The sequence below is a fragment of the Antechinus flavipes genome, chromosome 6, assembly GCF_016432865.1.
Source record: "Antechinus flavipes isolate AdamAnt ecotype Samford, QLD, Australia chromosome 6, AdamAnt_v2, whole genome shotgun sequence".
Taxonomy (NCBI): Eukaryota; Metazoa; Chordata; class Mammalia; order Dasyuromorphia; family Dasyuridae; genus Antechinus; species Antechinus flavipes.
This window is the reverse complement of record NC_067403.1, coordinates 74328971-74349023: the sequence shown is the minus strand read 5'-3', so window position 1 is coordinate 74349023 and position 20053 is coordinate 74328971. Positions and strand designations below refer to the sequence as shown.

General features: G+C 37.8%; 1 protein-coding gene and 1 long non-coding RNA gene across 3 annotated transcripts in view; both read right to left on the bottom strand.

Annotated features, from left to right (window-relative positions):
• ARHGAP10 (Rho GTPase activating protein 10) overlaps positions 1–20053 on the bottom strand; it is a 345140-nt gene that overhangs the window by 241459 nt on the left and 83628 nt on the right. For both annotated transcript variants that reach the window (XM_051966160.1, XM_051966161.1), the window contains exons 2-3: positions 8204–8299; positions 7501–7562 (exon numbers count right to left, since the gene is read on the bottom strand). In XM_051966160.1, the coding sequence (XP_051822120.1) occupies positions 7501–7562; positions 8204–8299 (158 nt within the window). The remainder of the gene's footprint in view (positions 1–7500; positions 7563–8203; positions 8300–20053) is intronic.
• LOC127541075 (uncharacterized) lies at positions 6198–7494 on the bottom strand. The gene is made up of 2 exons (XR_007948361.1): positions 6615–7494; positions 6198–6494 (listed from the first exon to the last, which is right to left on the bottom strand). It is a non-coding gene; the product is annotated as an uncharacterized LOC127541075 (long non-coding RNA).

Below are 20053 nucleotides of genomic sequence, written 5' to 3'. Positions count from 1 at the left end.
TGAGATATTTGTAAAAGGCCTTACTACAATGCTTAGGGCACTTAATAAATCCTCACTTCATTCTTTCCTAAAATGGGGAAATCCCAAACCATCAGAGACTTGAAATAGAGACCTTTTTCCTTTTTGATCTGGTTTGTTTTGTGCAGCATGATAAAAGTGGAAATATGTTTGGAAGAATTGACCATGTTTAACCTATATTGCTTGTTTGCTGTCTAAGGAGAGAGGGAGAGAGAAAAATTTGGAACATAAGATTTCACGGGGATAAATGTTGAAAATTATCTTTGCATGTATTTTGAAAAAAGCTAATTTTTTTTAAAAGAAAGAAAAGAAATGACATAGATATGGAGTAAAAAGCTCTAAAATAAAGGCTCACCTGTAATACTTCCTGCATGACCTCATACAAGTGACTTATAAAAGGATTGGACCAGATGGCATCTAAGGTCTTTTCCAGCTTTAGAACTTTAATCATTACAGAAGGAGAGACTAATCTATGTGTAAGGCTCCCCATGAAGTCCACATGCTGACTTAGCTTTAAAATGTAATATTATCTGTTTCATTGTATTTTATCTTGTTAAATATTTCCCAATAATATCTTAATCAGGTTCAAAAACTTCTATTCTAACTGAAGGATATAATACATATATACATTAATAGGTATATACAAGACACAGAAAAGGGAAGCTAAACTTGGGAAGGAAGAAGCACCAGCAACTAGAAAGGTCTGGTTTGTTTGGGGAGTTCAACATCTGTATCCCTTCATGTAGTCCAGTTACGCTGAGCAAGGATTTAAGCAACATTTACTTAACTACCCAGGGACTATGTGTCCTTCAGGAGGCATTTATTAAGCATCTACTATTTGACACTGACTGTATTATGCACTGGGAATAAAAAGACAGACCCTGCTTTCCCAAAACTCACAATCTATAAACAAAATGCAGATACAGAAAAATAACTTGAAAAGGAAGCCTTCCTCCAATAGTCTATATTAGAGATGACTGACAGAGGGAAGGCATTATTAGCATTAAGAGGAATCAGGAAGAATTTTTATAAAGTGGGATTTTATTTGGAAAGAGAATTTCAGGTTTGGGGGGCAACCACTAAAAATGCCAAGGGGCTGCACATTGTGTGGCTTCCCAGGAAGTTTTAATATCAGCAAATATTAATCAATTAATTGTATTAATTGAAAGCCAAGGGGCAGCCTTGATATTGAGTAAGAGAGTTTGGATGAGGGACAGATTTTCTAAAAAATGTAAGAGAATACATCCTCCAAAGGATATCATTAAACCTGAATGTTATATGGGGAAAGGGCAATCCTCAGGTTGTTGCTTTTTCCTGGTTATGGAGGGAGTTGAGGGAAGCAGAGAAAGAGGCGAAGAGGGAGAAAAGGATAATGTATGTGTATATGAATATGGATAAGTTATATAGGTAAGGATAAGTATGTGAATGATGTATAAACTATATCAGATTGCTGGGAAAGGAACCGGATAGGGAAAAAAAATGGAAATCAAATCATATAAAAGTAAATGTTGAAAACTAATAATTAAAAAAATAAATATAAGAACAATTCAATTTTTTTTCATGTTTCATGTTTTTTTTTTCAATTTCAATTTTTTTTTCATGTTTGCTGTCTTCCACCCCCCACCCCAAAATCCATGCCTAGGAATTTCCCACTTCCTGTTCCCAGGCAAACATCGCTATTTGCCATATTCCAGAAATAGCTGATTAAAAATCTTTTCAGCAGAGGGAAAAAAAAACCTTATAAAAGGGGGTAGAGGAATACCCAAAGAAGTGCTTTTAAAATAGCATCCGAAACACTCGAGCACTGTTTTGGAAGTCCTTAAATTCCTGGACCGTTGCCCAAGCTCAAGAGTACAGTATGTACTCTTGTATGACCAACCTCACTCATTACTTCCCTTCAATTCAATTTGGCAAAGACATGGAGATGGAGAGATTTGGGACTTTTATTGAATGGACATTTATTGTGTCCATCTTGCACTTATTTTATATTTCTTTTGCATATAGCTATATATGTACATGTTGTCTCCGCTGACAGCATGTGAGCTCCTGAACAGTAGTTCCCATGTTCTTTGAATAGTTGTTTCCCCTAGGTTGAACCAAGCAAAGATGCTTCATCAATGCTTGCTGACTGACATTTATGTATGGTGTTCTGCATATTCCCCGGTGCTACATCCTCCTGTCAAAAGTTGAAAATTGACTTGGGCCGTGGGGAGTACCTGGTCTGATCAGTATAATCAAATGCCGATGATTTGAAAAAACAAACAATGACAATTTAATGGGAAATTGTCAAAATACAGATATAATGGGATTTTAATGTTATCATGGTGGATGGAAAGTGGGAATGAAGTGCCCTACTTAAGACAATAGTCTTTGTTGATAATGACACTGAAAGCAAATCCCAGGAGAAGAATCTTAGTTTTTATACTCTTTGACATCTGCAGTCTTTGATCTGACCATGCCCTTCTTCTGGACCCACTTCTACTCTGACTTTCACACTATAATTCTCTCCTTCCTCCTTCCTGTCTAAAAACTTTCCTCAGCACTTTTTGCTCAACATACCTTCCTAAATCACAAGTAAGCGCACTGTTGGATATGGAATCTGCAGGAACTGAATTTCAAAATTGTTTTCATTTTTTTTCTTAATAGTATTTTATTTTTCCAAATACATGTAAAGATAGTTTTCAACATTCATTTTTGTAAAATTTTATATTCCAAATATTTCCCCTTCTTGCTTTTCCTCCCTCATTCCCCAAAACAGCAATCTAAGTTGTACATATAAAATACTTTTAAATATATTTCCATACTTGTCATGTTGTACAAGAAAAATAAGACCAAAAGAGAAAAGCCATGAGAAAGAAAAAGCAAACAAAAAAACAACATCCCCCTTCCCCCCAAAAAAAAGATGAAAACACTATTCTTTGATCCTCTCCATAGTTCTCTCTGGATACGAATGGCATTTTTCATTTCAAAACTATTGGAATTGTATTGGAGCATTGCTGAGAAGAGCTAAATTGATCATCATATAATCTTGTAGTTACTGTGCATACCCTTTGATCCAGCAGTGTTTCTACTGGGCTTATACCCCAAAGAGATACTAAAGAAAGGAAAGGGACCTGTATGTGCCAAAATGTTTGTGGCAGCCCTGTTTGTAGTGGCTAGAAGCTGGAAAACGAAAGGATGTCCATCAATTGGAGAATGGCTGGGTAAATTGTGGTATATGAATGTTATGGAATATTATTGTTCTGTAAGGAATGACCAGCAGGATGAATACAGAGAGGCTTGGAGAGACTTACATGAACTGATGCTGAGTGAAATGAGCAGAACCAGGAGATCATTATATACCTCAACAACGATACTGTTTGAGGATGTATTCTGATGGAAGTGGATCTCTTCAATAAAGAGAGCTAATTCAGTTTCAATTGATCAAAGATGGACAGAAGCAGCTACACCCAAAGAAAGAACACTGGGAAATGAATATAAACTGCTTGCATTTTTGTTTTTCTTCCTGGGTTATTTCTACCTTCTGAATTCAATTCTCCCTGTGCAACAAGAAAACTGTTCAGTTCTGCACACATATATTGTATCTAGGATATACTGTAACCTATTCAACATGTAAAGGACTGCTTGCCATCTAGAGGAGGGGGTGAAGGGAGGGAGGGGAAAAATTGGAACAGAAGTGAATGCAAGGGATAATGCTGTAAAAAAAAAATACCCTGGCATGGATTCTGTCAATAAAAAGTTATTCAAAAAAAATCTTGTAGTTATTATGTACATTCTCCTGGTTCTACTTACTTCCTAACTTTAAATTTGGTTTTACCAATGGTAAGTTTATCAAATATTCTTATTAATTTATTACTTTATTATTTATTTATTATTAATAAACCTGTCACAAATCTCCCATCTCGTTTTTGTCCCCATTAAAATAGCATCCAAAGTTTTCCCCACTATTCCTAGAATACTATTCACCTCCACCTAATAAAATCCCTATGAAAACTTAGTTCAAGGTCAGCCTTTCCGGATTTCCCCTCCAAATGGTAGGGCCTTCAGCCACCTAACCCATTGTGTGAGAACCAATGTAAATTCTAATTGGGACCAAAGGTTCAGAGTATAAATTGGCCTAGATCCTTGAAGTCCCTTTGACCTTATGACAATGAGCCCCACACAGTTTCCGTCATCCCTCTCTAGGAGTTCACAACATTCTAGAAGTGCCATCTTCCAATGCGTCACACCATTTTTGCAACTAAATCCCTGAACTTCTCACCCAGATGTCTCGAAGTCATCAAACCAGGCCAGCAAGCTTTGTAGCCAAAATGTAAATAGGCAGGCAAGCTAACAATAACTCCATCCACCTGTCCGTATCAGATAGACCAGAAGTAACCCTGCAGGCTTGTTCTTCCCATTCTAATTTCTTGACCCAGTGCATTCACCTCAAGAAAATTTAAAAAATTTTAAAAACAGGTAAAGCCAAGAAAGACAATGGAAAAGAACTTCTGCACAACCACAAACACCTGTGATTTTGCAGCCTGACAAACAAACATTCTGTATGTGTCTGCATTTTTAAGAAAGGAACTGGAGATTCGCTAAAAAAAAGATACACATTAACTAATAAAACACACATGCAGCAATGGAATTTTACAGTTCATTCTGGTTCCTAATCATTCACTTTCACTAACTAAAAAAACAATAATATCATATTGGTCTCTACTCTCTTTGCAACCACATCCTACTTCCTTCCTCATTGAGAACCCTCCTCATTGGTTCCCTTGCCTTAATTCCCATTCTAATTGATCCTTCACACAGCCACTAATTTTGTTTTCCTAAAATATTGGTCTAACCACTTCGCTCCTCAGATCAATTAACTCCAATAACTTCATATATGATTTTTAAAAAACTCATCTTAACATGCAAAGCCTTTCACAATCTGATCTTTCCTAACTTAGATCTGTTACCCCACCTCATGCACTCTTTGGCCCAGTCCAACTGCCTTTCTGCTGTTCTTTACTACTGATGATCCGTCTCCAGCTGCTAGGCTTTTGTTGGCCAGGTTGCACTCACTCTGGAATGCCCTTCTTCATTATCTCCCTCTCAGAATTCCTCATTTCCTTAAAAGCTCAACTCAAACACCTTCTACAGGAAGATTTTTCTGACCCCTCCTTGTTAGTACCTTCCCTACCAAAAAAAAAAAAAAAAAAAAGCATCTTGAATGTATTTTGAGAGGCAGCCTGGGATAGTGGCTACAGGGCTGGTTCTGAAGCAGGAATCCTGGGATCCAAGTCCACAGACACTGTCTGGGTGACTCCGAGCACGTCACTTAATCCCTAAATGCCATAAGCAGCTCACTAAGACTATAACTTGTAGAGGGGCCAACTTGCACCAGCAGAGAGTTCCCTTCTCAAGAATTCCCTATACCAAGGAAATCCACAAATCCAATCCAGGTCCCTATCCCTATCGCACAGGTTGTTTCTCTGAGAATTAAGATCCTTGAGGGCAGGGGTTCACATTTTTGTCTTTTGTGTCCCTGACACTTACAGAGAGTCTCAAATAGCAGCTGCTTGCTGGTTGGTTAAAGCAAGGTAAAACAATCTTGTAACGGTCGAATACATAAGGACTCACCAAGGATATGTACCTCCTACTTGGAAACTCGGGATCATAAAGTCATAGAGTTAGGGTGGAAGAATCTAGCCCAGAAATGTGGAACAACTTGCCCATGATCAACAGTGAATGATAGAGCCAGGATTTGAATCCAAGCCCTGTGACGCCCAACCAAGTATTCTTTTGTGGTTCTTGTTGTTGCTGTTCATGATCCCAGGTGGGGTTTTTTGTGACAAAGATACTAAAGTGATTTGCCATTTTCTTTTCCAACTCATTTTAGAAATGAGGAAACTGAGGTAAACACAATGAAATGGCCTGCTTAGGGTCACATTGCTAGTAAGTATCTGAGGTCAAATTTGAATTCAGGTCTTCCTGACTCCTGATTCAACGCATCCACTATGACTCCTAGTTGCGCCCCCAATCTTCTTTGCATTGCTCCCAAGCAGTTTTTTTTTTGTTTCCATCAGCTTCTAACCACACAAATCCCTTATTAAGCCTCTGTCCCAATGCCAGAGAATAAATCATCTATTACAACATCACTGCCATCTTTGCACGGGCATCTCTCTCTCTGTACCTTTGTCTCTCTCTCTTTTTCTGTCTCTCTTACACCTTCGTGTCTCTCTCATTCTCTCTCTCTGTGTACCTTTGTCTCTCTCTTTCTCTGTCTCCGTGCCTTTGTCTTTTTCTCCATACTTTTGTCTCTTTCTCTATACCTTTGTCTCTCTGTTGCTGTACCTTTGTTTTTTTCTCTGTCTCTGTCTCTGTTCTTTGTCTCTCTCTCTCTCTCTGTCTCCATATCTTTGTCTCTTTCTCTGTCTCTGTACCTTTGTCTCTTTTTCTGGCCCTTTGTCTCTTTCTCTGTACCTTTGTCTCTTTCTCTGTACCTTTGTCTCTTTCTCTGTACCTTTGTCTCTTTCTCTGTACCTTTGTCTCTTTTTCTGGCCCTTTGTCTCTTTCTCTGTACCTTTGTCTCTTTTTCTGGCCCTTTGTCTCTTTCTCTGTACCTTTGTCTCTTTCTCTGTCTCTGGCCCTTTATCTCTCTCTCTCTGTCTTCGTACCTTTGTCTCTCTCTTTCTCTGTCTCCGTATCTTTCTCTCTCTCTCTCTCTGTTTCTGTCCCTTTGTCTCTCTCTTTTTCTGTCTCCATATCTTTATCTCTCTCTCTGTCTCTGTATCTTTATCTCTCTTTCTGTTTCCGTACCTTTGTCTCTCTCTTTTTCTGTCTCCATATCTTTATCTCTTTCTCTCTGTCTCTGTACCTTTTATATATCTCTCTCTCTCTCTCTCTTTATCCATACCTTTCTCTCTTTCTCTGTGTCTATATGTCTGTCTCTCTCTCTGTCCCTCTCTCTCTCACATATATTCCCACCATTCCTCCCTTAATAATCACACCTAATAACAAACCCCTTTGTAAACCTTGCTACAATAAATAGGTAATTCTATTAGAACAGGATGAGAAAGTTCAGATCCTCAAGCAATAGGAAGCACGAAAGCCAGATGGAAAAACCCCTAACTATGCAGCTTCCCATCTCAGCAGTAGCCTTTACTATCACTGACCTCTATCTTCCAAGTTAGACAAGACTGACCTCATAAATGTTCCATCAGACCCCCTGATTTTACAGATGAGAACACAGAAATCCGGGAAGGGTATCCAACTGGGCCAAAGTCAAACAGCAAGTCTTTCCCTGGCAAATCTCCAAAACCAGAATCTAGACCTCCTAGCAACTAGTTTGTTTTTTATTTTCCCCCACAATATAGATATGCTGCCTCTCCTATAACAAAATGAAGCAAGATATTAAATTTTTAAAAATTGAAATTAAATTAAAACGCTCAAGAAACATAAATACCAAACATTTAGCATCCCGTCTGATCACACACATCTCCAACTTACCATGATTTCTCTCTGTTCTTCCAAGTTCCTTAAAAAATTTGAAAACTCTCGGAGAGAAGCATCTACAAAGGCAAAGAGAAATTATTTAATTATGAAAAGAAAAGTTTCTCAGCACTTCATATTTGCAAACAAAATTGAACATCAATATGATCAATTAAACTTATTTTGCGAAGTTTCTTCAGTACCTTGCACCTTATACTTGATATCAGAACTCCCAATGAGAGGAACAACTCCTATCCATACAGATGGACGTGTGCTTTAAAATTCTGTAGTCTTAGAGAGTTGCTAGGGGGCCACAATCTGCTTGGGGTCACCAAGCCATTATATGAAAGCACTGGAATTTTGGTCTTCTGCTCTAGATACTATGCAATAGTAGCTTCTTACTTAGTAACTATTCATAATTAAATAATGAAACTAATACGATAAAACAGTTTGAATTCTTTTTCACTTTGTTTCCATAACAATCTTTTGTCTATTTACTCTTACTCATATTTCCTTCTCACATGACTGACATCTTTCAGTCCCACTTTTTTCCACTCGGTGTCAACTAATCCAGCTTTCTCTATATTCCCCCTATATTTCTTATACTTCTCAATTTTAATTGAAGAATAATATTCCACTGCATCAATCAAAACTCAATTAATCATATATACCAATTAACATGAACACACAATTTAACCATTCCCCTATTGTTCTTACATACCTATACATCGCTCATCATCCGTCTCAGCATCACCAATGAACTCAAATTTGAAGTCTCTTAGTGAATGGGCAAACTTCCTCTGGGCCAAAGACAGATCTAAAAAAAGAAAAATTCATGATTTATACACAATTCAGATCCAGATCTTTAGCAAAGTCATTCTACCAGAGACATGAGCACCAGTAAGACTTTTCACATAGAGAATAAATCAGTCCACATCCATTTATTAAGCATCTTTTTTGTATCAAAAAGTATGTTTAAGAAATATAATCTAAGGCTTAAGAAAACATAATCTATCTGTTTTATAAAGATCAAACCTATCCCTATGGGGAAATATCTTCAAATTAATCACCCATCCTCCTCCTGGGTAAATCACCCATCCTCCTCTTGGATAAGTCCCTTAAAATCAGATAGGATCTGATCTTAATCAGGGGAGATTTTATTATATGCTTCAATTCCATGATTGTCAGTTTCTTTTTCATGAAAACCAAGGAAGAGTTTGAGTTGTATGTGTACACGACACACACACACACAAAAACCCTTCATTACTGGCGGCAGAAAAGCTCCAAATCAAACAATCAAAAGATTTTATTTCTTAATGTTTTAATCAATGCAAAACAGTTGTGTTTTCAGGAATAGTAGCGTTCCAGTCTTGGGCAGCTAAGTAGCATAGTGGTTAGAACGTAGGAGGAATCAGCAAGACCCATTTTGTTGAATTCAAATCTGGACTCAGACACTCACGAGCTAAGTGACTTAGGCAGGTCACTTAACCCTGTTTGCCTCAGCTTTCCCAAAATGTGAAATGTAAAGAACAAATGAGACACTATTTATTAGTACAGTAGCTGAGCAAAAGCCAATTCCCTCTTTTCCCTTATTCCCACCCCAACTCTGTGAAGTGATTGTTGAATCTTTTCCTGTGAGACAATCTACTAAAAGCTACTTCAGATGATGAGTCCATAAGCAGAGGACCATGGATTTCGTGCTAGAGGAGCTTTCTTCCCCAAAGTCCTCATTTCACAGATGAGGAAACTGACAAATTACAGACACCAATCTAAAGCAAATGCTGCTGTCTCCCATAATTCTCTGATCTGAAGCACAATGACTCCCCACATCACAGCACAAAGCAGTCTCCAAACAACAAAAAGTGCATGTTTTGTTTTAACAATAATTCATGTGGCTGAGAAGGCTTTAAAAACAAAACTGAAAACAATGAATACCCAAAATACCCAAATGAAAAAGGAAGGTAAAGTAATAAAACATTGTTATGCTAGAAAACATAACAATTTTCCATCTTTGTAAAACCATCCACTTTTATGGAATCATCTCTTTTTTTAAACAATCTAAATTAGGGAAAGACATGTAGACATCAAATTATACTATAAAGAGGTAAACACTGAAAATATTTGGTCCTGGTTAAAAAAAACAAAATATAATATAAAATCGGTTACTGGAGCAGAATGAAGGAAGAAGCAGAAGGCACTGGCTTCAATAATCCAGTGTTTGATCAACTTGAAAATACAAATTTATTGGGGGAAGAACTCCTTATCTGATGGGCTCTGCAAGGAAAACTGGAAAGCCAACTATGAGATCCTTGAGAGTAAGAACAATTTTTTTCCTTCCTGAGTATTCCCAGAACAGTATCACAGTGCTTGCTCATAGTGGGTGGTTATAAAAATGCTTATTGACTCGACTGACCGGTCGCAATTAGATTTAGACCAACATCTTCTACCATATACCATAATAATCTCGAAAGAGACACTCAACATGAAAGTTGAAGGCCAGATCATAAAAGGAAAAAAAAAAAAAGAAGAAAACCACATCAAATACTTTTCATAGTTATGGACAGAAGAGAAATAAATACTAAAATCAAGCCATCATAAAAGGCATGTTTATGAGTTAAATTCACAAAAGGTAAAACAACTAATTCTGATTTCATGAAATTAGAAAGGGAAGGATTATAGAAACATAGATTGAGAGTTGCAAAGGACTTTAAAGGCAATTAGGTCAAAATCCTTGGATTTACAAAGAAAACTGAAGCAATGACAAGTGAAATGAGTGATCTATTATAATGATATAATAATGTAATTATAATATAATCAATAATGATCTGGGTAGGACTTGAACCCAGACCTTGGAGACCTCAAGCTAGGCATTCTACCACCTTCAAGGTGATATTTTTAAAAATTAAAAAAAAAAAAAAGGAACAGCAATCGTTCCTCACCTAGACCTTTCAGTGCAAGTTCCTTACCCTCATAATACCTTCTATTATTCCTCTCATCATTTTCTTTATTCATTCAATCTTTATTAGTTCTAATTAAGAGAGTGTTTAGGGTGTCAGTGAAGGCTTTGCCCCAGGGTTGGAAATTTAAAGAATATAATTTTTACTTCTCTGAGGAAGAATGCAGTCCACGTTGGGTGGTAAAGCAGGGAGAGGAAGCTGTGGCCAGGCTCCCTGATCAATGATTTGTCCCCAGTCATGAGGTCAAAGCTCTGGAAGGGCCAGTATCCCCAAGGGAGAGAAATTTCAGTAATGTGGCTGAAAGATTGCTAGAATGGAAATCAGGAAAGCTGGGTTGAAGACCAGAGTCTAACATCACTAACTCTGAGCCTCCTATTCCTTCCTCTATACAATGTGAGATTGGCGGTCCCTGAGGTTCTTCCCTCTACCTGTGGGTCTACAACAATCTGTGTTCTAAGTGACTGCATCTCCAATCAGCCTCAGTCTCAACAGTTCAATGAGACCTTCAAAGTGTGATCTGGATAAGTCACTATTTCACCTAAATTAAAATTCTCCTCTCTCTTCTGAGGATCTCCTAGACTTCAGGATCCAATGAAAACTGCTCCAGGCCTAGGCTAACACATTTGCTCACAATCTTAACAACTGTGGGAATTTTAAAATCAGAGTCAGACAAGATGCTCCCTAAGGTCCTTTGTAATTGTAACATGATATATGAAAGTGATTTTTGGAGGGTTTTTTGTGAGAGGGTTGTTTGGGATGTAAATTAGCTTGAGCCCTCTTTCAGCCATCCCTTTACCCCAAAAGCATTTGTTCATTTTTAAGATTACTAACTCCAACTCCATTCCCCCATTCTATTACCAGGCTCTTTGGATGCCAAATGTGAAGGATCCACTGACCTCAGCACTTAAGAAGCAAGAATAATAGCTAAAATGGGATATTGACAAATGGTCTTGTTGGAAAAGGGTTGGGCATCTGACAGACAGGTAAAATCCCAAAAAACAATGCTGTGGTGTATGCTTTGTCTCTATCTCCCCAGAAGAAATTGCAGCTTCCCCCGCCACACACATACTCTTAATGGTAACTTTCAGACCACTGGCCCTAGATACAAAAATTCCTAATTATTGCACTGATCTAATTTTTACATCCTCCATTTATCACTCTTCTCACCTCTTTTGAATTTGCTTTTTTCTCCAAGGAGGCCTAATCAATATACAATTCACTCTCTCTTTCTCTCATACACACACACACACACACACACACACACACACACACACACACACACACATACAATTATATATGTAATTATATATAAAATATAAAACTACCTGGGAAAGTGATTGTTTTAAAAATGAACAACTCACAAAGCTTCACTGGTGAGACATAACTATATTTAAATCCAACTTCCCATCTGTATGAGAAAGATAATGGTTTTGTAATTTTATTTGTATTTTACAATTCTGTGCTCATTGCATTTTATCTCTCCACTCTTTTCAGACAAGCTTTTCTCCATGAAAGATAAATCTAACCAACTGATATGACTAAAATTCTTATAATTGTGTTAATCTCAAATTTTACTTAATACCAATAGCATATTTTTTGATACCTAAGCTTCAATTCTGATTTCCTCTGAGAATATGCTATTTCATGGGATATGCCATGTTATTATTGTTAATAACAAACACAAACTTCTAATTGATCACTAGAAACACTTCAATGTATGCACAGAGCTTGAAAGACAAGACTTCATTTGATTCTCACGATGATTTTATGCAATAAATATAAGAATTATCCATTTTACAAATAAGAAACTGAGACTGAGAGGTTAAATGCTGCCCAAAGTCACATATCTAGAAGACTTTAAATCTAGGGCTTTCTTGACTCCCAGTCCAATTCTCCTCACTACAATATGATGTTTAAGTATGGCTGATTTCACCCTCTGTCCCTTGTCCCTCCCCCCAAAAAAAGAATCCTCTAGAATTTGTGCTTGTCTGACAATTTTGAAGATCTACTATTAAAGTTCTCTCTCCAAAATATCTGACCATCTTACAGTCACGACAATAACTACTACCACGAATATTTTACTGGATCTTAGCTGTGCAAATCTTTACATAAGAAGATATTCAGGGCAACTCATATCGTACTTTTAAAAACAATATCTACTACCATGATTTAATCTTTTTGATCTGTAGAGCAGAGTTCCAAGAACTGAAACTGCTCGTTTTCATCCTGATTTAGAATTGCCTTCATCACTGTACAGACCATTAATGATGGAAGTCTATCTCAACTCCTGGAATACCAGCCTTTCTTCTCTCAAAATCTATGTGATCCCCATCTAAGATGAAACAGGACTTGAGGCGAGCTATTGCTTCATTTTTGTCTTTGGTTCCCTGAGACATGGACATGTTGTGACTAACATTACTGGACAGAGTATCTAAAGTGATGAGATCATGGATCCATCCGATAATATTCCTAGTGCCCAACAGCACACTGCGTAAAGCTCAATAATTGCTTGAGTGGAATTATTGAATATATAAGATGAACAGACACGGTCCTGGAAGCTAGCAATTATTCAAATGTTAACCATTTGAAGAGTCCCAGTAAAGTAAAAAGGGTAAACATGTTGATATAGATTTTCAACTTTGAAACAAAGGAAGCTTTGTGGAGGAGACAGGCTTTTGAGGCAGACCTTTAAAGAGACCAAAATTCCTGAGGCTGGGTGTTGGGAATAAGAAAAAGAGATTAATCTCTCTAGCTTCTCTGTATGCTTTTTGGGATTCTGCAAACGTGGCTCCAGCTAGCCCTAATGAAGCAGTGCTTTGCCCCCAGAACTGAGTAACAAAAATCAGATTTTTGCTGCTAATCCAAGTAGCAAAGACAATATCATGAAATAAACTCCACCTGCTCAACTAAGGCATATTTGGAATTAAAAACCTGCTCAACTAAGGCATATTTGGAATTAAAAACCTGCTCAACTAAGGCATATTTGGAATTAAAATTCAATACACTATTAATAACTATATAATGGTGTGTTTAGGATTGTACAAAACACTGAAGACAATAATTGTGGTTTGCCCTTCATTCTTGAAGCTCACACTTCCTGCTTTCTCTCCCGCAGAGTGCTCTGTTCTCTCACCTTCCCCATCCCAGGTGGGGAGATTGCTGGCTGTAATGACAGGGCTGCTTGATGGCGCTGAGGACTGGAAGCAGAACAAGACATCAGAAGGATGCTGTCAATCCCAGGGTTTTTGTACATTACACATACCCACTGTACCATAACCTTGCTAAGGCAGGTCCTACCATCAAGATTAAACCCATTTTATAAGAAAAGGAAACAAACTCAGAGATAATCCTCCAACAATATTTAATTTCGACACAACACGTCTGACCATGTGACCCTGTTGCTTAAGAGCCTTGCTTCGAGGCTCCCTAATCCCTATCAGATATAATTTTAAAATCTGCTGGAATTCCAATTCTTTCACAATCTGGCTCCAACTTATCTTTCCAAGCTGATTTTCCATTCCCAACACGTGCATGAACTGACCAATCTGATCTCTGTATGCAACACTCAGTCTCCCGTATCCATGTCTTTACACAGGCTATCTATCCCCTATGCTTTGGATGCCCTCCCTTCTCATCTCAGCCTCTTATTATAACGAGGTCCATTAAAGGCTCATTCTAAGCCTCTTTGAGGGGTCTTTCTTGATCTTAATGATTAATGCTGTCCTTTTCCAAAAGGACTTGTTGTTGGCTTTGCGCATATTCTATGTTTATTTATCTGTGCCCATATAACAACCCTCTTAATAAGAGAATATATGCTCCTTGATGCCAGAAATTATTTTCATTTTGTTCTCTGTATCCCCAGTGCTTAAATTAACATGGCAAATAGGGGGCAGCTAAATGGTGCAGCCAGCCTTTAAGTCAGAAGGACCTGAGTTTAAATCTGGTCTCAGACACTTAATACTTCCTAGCTGTGTGACCCTGGGCAAGTCACTTAACCCTGATTGCCTCGGGGGGGGGGGAGCAAATAGTAGGGACTTGATGAATGCTTGTCAAGTTGAATTGAATTATCCATGGTCACACCAGTAAATATCAGCCACAAAGGTATTACCCAGGTTCCTTCTGTTTTCACATTTAATGTCTTTTCCCTGTAATATAGTGCCTCTCAAATTCATTTTGGGGAAAATTGCATTTAAAATGCTGATGAAATATCCAAGGAAGAAATGTCTTCAGAAAGATAAAGATACATGCCTGGAGCGCCCCAAAAAGCAGTCAGGACTAGAAATATGGATTGGAAATCATCAACATGGAAGTATTGGCTGAAGTTGTACAAATGAATGAGAATGACCAGTGAGAAAAAGAGGCTAAGGACAGAACTTTAGAGAATCCCCAAATTAAGGGATGAGAAGAAGGCCAAGGCAGTAAAGTTAGAAAAGGCATCAGGAAGCAAAGGAAGGAAAGCAGATTAAGTGGAGGGGAGATAATGCTACAGAGAAGTCAAGGAAAATGAGAATTAAGGAAAAGCCAATGCATTTGGCAATTTGAGATCAACAGTATGTAGGAATTCTTAATCTTTTTTATGGCATAGAACCTTTTTAGCAGTCTGATGACACTTATGAATAAAGTGTTTAAATGAGTAAAATAAAATACATCAGATGACAAAGCACATCAATTATACTGAAATACTGTTTAAAAAAATAGTTAGAAAACAAGCTCACAATTTTAAAATCTTGATGATATAGGATCATTAAATGTATTTTTTTAAAGTTGCAATATGTCTAAAATTCAGAACTACAGACTGATAAAATATTAATCATTTAGAAAAATATTCCATTCAAATTAAAATTGTTTTCTCTCTTCTGAAGCTCTCCTAGACTTCAGAAATTTATTTATTTGAGTTTGCTCTTTCCTCATAAGCTCAGGATCCATTGAAAACTGCTCCAGGTGTAGGCTAACACATTTGCTTGAAATCCTAACAACTGTGGGAATTTTTAAATCCATTTAAATATAACTTTGCATTTTGAGAACTGGAGTAAATCCTTCAAAAGTGGTACCCAGAAAACATGACTAAGTAAGGGAAGGGAGTCTTTAAGTGACAGGCACTGCCAACTAGCAAAACTAGGAGTATAAACTTTAATAGCTCCACACTAACTGACATCCAGATGAACCACAGCTGATGGTTTACGCATCAGAGCTGGGAGAGCTGCTGCTTGTCCCATGCAACCAAAGTCACTCATGGCCTCGGGATGGAATGTAGTTTGCACCACACATCCATCTGTACTTGCTGACTGATGGGCCGTTCCATTGTTTATCTATTCTCCAGGCCAGTTCTGTCTGTTCCTCTTTTGAGAACAGGGTAATTATTTCTGATTCTTTTGCATCACAGAGTTTAAAAAAAAAAAAAAAGGCCTTTGAGAATATAAAACATAAGAAAATCAGAAGCTTTCAAAAATACTGTTTCCTATAAGCTTTTTCAGTTTAAATTACTTACTCCATATATTGGGCATACAGAGCCACTTGCCCTTAAGAAACTTATATTCTATTGAGGAAAACATGCTGAATACAAGAGCCTCTACGGCAATATTTTCCAGTTGCCTCTAGGATAAAATATAAACTATGCTGAAGTATTAAAGCCTGCCATAACCTGGTCTCAATTTCCCTTTCTAGATTCACACACTCCCCAATCCAACCCCAATAGCTTTCTCCCTCTCTGTTGGGCACTAATGACACTCCATCTCTTGCCTCTCTCCCTCCCCAATGGCCATCCCCATATCTGGCCTGAACTCCCTCCTTCCATCTCTTTTCTTCCTTTGACAGAGCTCAAAAACCATCTGATGTATGGAGCCTTTCTGATGCCCTCCTCCAGCTGCTAGTGTTCTCCCTCCCAAACTATCCTGAATATAATCTGTATTTATTTATTCTATGTGTGATTCTATGTATCTTTGCTGTGTATGCTCACAATTAGGACCTAATCCTAATATACCTAACCTAGTACTGGCACTTAAGAATGACTTAATAAATACTTGTTGGCAGATTGATTATAGACCTTGCAGTGGCAGAAATAACCAGTGGCACTTATAGAACTCTCTAAAGTTTTAAATCACTACATGTTTAATCTTATTAGTCACTAAGTTTTTCTGCCAGATCTATGAGCCTAGAAAGGAAAAGTGTTGAAGTGGAAAAAATGTGTGATTGGACTCAACAATCTGTGTCTTGAATTCTGCTTTAGAACCGGTCCTAGCTTGGGAAAGTCTAGATCGCATTTATATCAATTGAAAATGATAGGGTTAGGCTTGACTGGCTTGACCTGATCCCTTCCAGATCTAACAATTGCTGCTAATGGCCCTGAAAAGTGTGATATGGTTACCCCTAGATACTGTTAATCTCATTTTACAAATCAGAAAACTGAGGAAGAGTGAAATTAGCTAATTTTCCCAAAGTCACACAGCCAAGAAAGGCATGGAGATAGACTCCGATAAGCTAGTTTCTCCTACCCTAATTACCCAAACTAATTTTGCAATTCACACTAAAAGGAACATTACCAATATTTTGGCAGATTCCACATCAATTTGATAGCACAATGGTGACACCATATTTCCTGGAGATTTTTTTCTCTGATTTCTTTCAATTAACTGCCTTTCCCTTTTTTCTCCCTCCTCATTCTTTCTCTTCACTTCAATCCAGAGAACCAAATCTTCCTCGTTTTAATAGGTCTGGGTTCAGATTTTGAAGATGTTGTCAATGTGAATTAGAAGATCTGATTTCAAATCTTGGCTCTGACGTAGGTGAATCTATGCCTCTCTAGTGCTCAATTTTCTACACTGTAAACACACACACACACACACACACACACCCCAAAAAAAAAAAAAACAAAACCGTAGGAGTATTGCCATTTTTGCACTACACATAAACTCAAAACAGCCATGGTATTTAACTCCTACATAAAGCAATCTTAAGGGTCAATCTCTTCAGTAAGAGAATTTACCCCAGAAGCCCTAACATCAAAAATCAAGGCTAGCTTTTGCCTAGATCTCTTTACTTCAGTTTCTCAAAACATAACAGGATCTGCTAGGGATAAGAACAATTCTAAATCCCCATGACATTAGATTCAATTAGAAAAACAAAGTGATAAATTATATGTATGTAAACATTAGTATCATTCAAAAAATCTGAATGCTTTAGCTCTCTACAAAAAGTAACTGCCAAATTCAGAAATTCCAGACCACAGAGGAGCATCCTTTTGCAAGTAGAGACCTAATCAAGCAGATCATCTCATTCCACTGTTCATTTCTACACATCCAAACCTGTCCCCGACATTCCTCAACACTCCAGTTCATCACGTGGTACAGTCTCTAAGACCTTTAAATCTTTTGATCAAGACTCATGCCAAAGAAATAGCAGCTACACTAATCCCTTGGAAGCAAATCAAAAATCCTCCAACATAAAATGGCACAATGCTGCCCTGTGATGTGTGACAATTATCCAAACAGAAAGGATCATACACAGAGGAGGGAAGAAAGGAATCCAGCTCCAAAATGAGCAAATAACTGCCTTGATAGATCTTGCCATAGAACCAAACAGATGATCTTGGGACCCCAACTAAATTATCAGTCCAGTGTAAAACAACTGAAATAAATAGTCTGAATACATGGCCAAACACAACCAGCAATCCTGCACCCTCTTACAGGTTAGCTGATTTGGGGGCACAAAAAATCAGAGTGTTCAATCTGAGTTTGGAATAAGATATGGAGTTCAGAATTAAGTCAGAATAGGAAAAGATAGTGATGAATGTTGGAGGGGATGTGGGAAAAGTGGGATGCTAATATATTATTGGTTGAGTTGTGAACTAATCCAACCATTCTGAAGAGCAATTTGGAACTACCCTTTGATCCAGCAGTGTTTTTACTGGGTCAGTATCCCAAAGAGATCTTAAAGGAGGGAAAGGGACCCAAATTTTAGAGGAGCCCTTTTTGTAGTGTCAAGGAACTGGAAACTGAGTGAATACCCATCAATTGGGATGGGAAGGGGGGGAGATGGCTGAATAAGTTAAGATATATGAATTTATGGAATATTATTGTTCTGTAAGAAATGATCAACAGGATGATTTCAGAGAGGCCTGGAGAGACTTACATGAACTGATCTGAGTGAAGTGAGTAGAACCAAGAGAACAAGCAAAGCAAGAAGATTATGTGATGATCAACTGTGATGGACATGGCTCTTTTCAACAATGAGGTGATTTAGACCAATTCCATTGATCTTGTATTAGAGCCATCTGCATGCAGAAAGAGAACTATAGGGAGTGAATGTGAATCAAACCATAGTATTTTCAACTTTTTTTATTGTTAATGGTTTGCATTTTGTTTTCTTTCTTTTTTTTTTCCTTTTTGATCTGATTTTTCTTCTGTAGCATGAAAATTGTGGAAACATGTATAGAAGAATTGCACATGTTTAACATATTGGATTACTTGTCATTTGGGGAGAAAGTGGGAGGAAGGGAAAGGAAAAAAAACGAAACACAAAGGTGTTGCAAAGGTGAAAGTTAAAAAGATTTATGCATATGTTTTGAAAATAAAAAGCTTTAATTTAAAAAAAATTAAGTCAATAGTGAGGGCAGGAGGAGGATGGAGAGAAGGGTAGCTGAGGTTGGTTAAAAGAGATCATTTCCAATGGCTTATAGATGAATGTCTTCAAAGAACTGAAAATTAAGATTGCTTAGAAGGTGGATGAGTCATTATTTAATAGAAGTTTTATGTGGTAACTATGAACACTCTCTGTGCACACTTGTTCTTCACTGCCATCTGTTGCTCGTGCAGTATGGACCTCTACTTGGAATGCTTGTTGACAGGGACCAAAACACAAGCTTCCCAATGAAAACTTTTTAGGTGCCAAAGGTTAAGCCTTTCCCATGGACAGCATTCACCTTTGGAGCCTCCTGGCACAGAGGATGAGAAAGTCCAGCTCACAAATCTTTGGGGAATGAGCAGGGTTCTGGTTCCTATCCCTCTTGATGAGGAAGGGAGAGTTGGGTAACCTCAGGGTTAGAAGTCATGGGCATATGAGGATCCCAAGCTTCCACAAGTCCATCTGTGACATCAAACCCATTGGTCAATGAATCCTATGAATTTACTATGTTTCCATTAAACAGTGTGAGTAACCTGGCAAAAAGAGCACTCTCAAATAACCCAGGCAAAAAGAGATGGGGGGAGGGGGAAAGTAATAAACCTCCCACAGAGGGACACCGACAAGAGGAACTCTGGGGTTAACCACAAATATACACTTAAAGCCTAAAGTAAATATTAGTAGAGATTCATAGTTGCTAACCAAAGGAAAAAACAACCCTGCTAGTCTTTCCCTTGAGTTTTCAGATTGATTTTCCTGGAACAGAATCACAGAATCTCAATCTTGGAAGGGACCTCTGAGACCATTGAGTCCAGCCTATACCTGAGCAAGAATCCTCTCTCCAAAAGCCCCAAGAGAATTATATCCCAAAGAGATCTGAAAGAAGGGAAAGGGACCTGCATGTGCAGGAATGTTTGTGGCCGGTCTCTTTGTAGTGGCCAGAAACTGGAAACTGAGTGGATGCCCAACAATGGAGAATGGCTGAATAAATTGTGGGA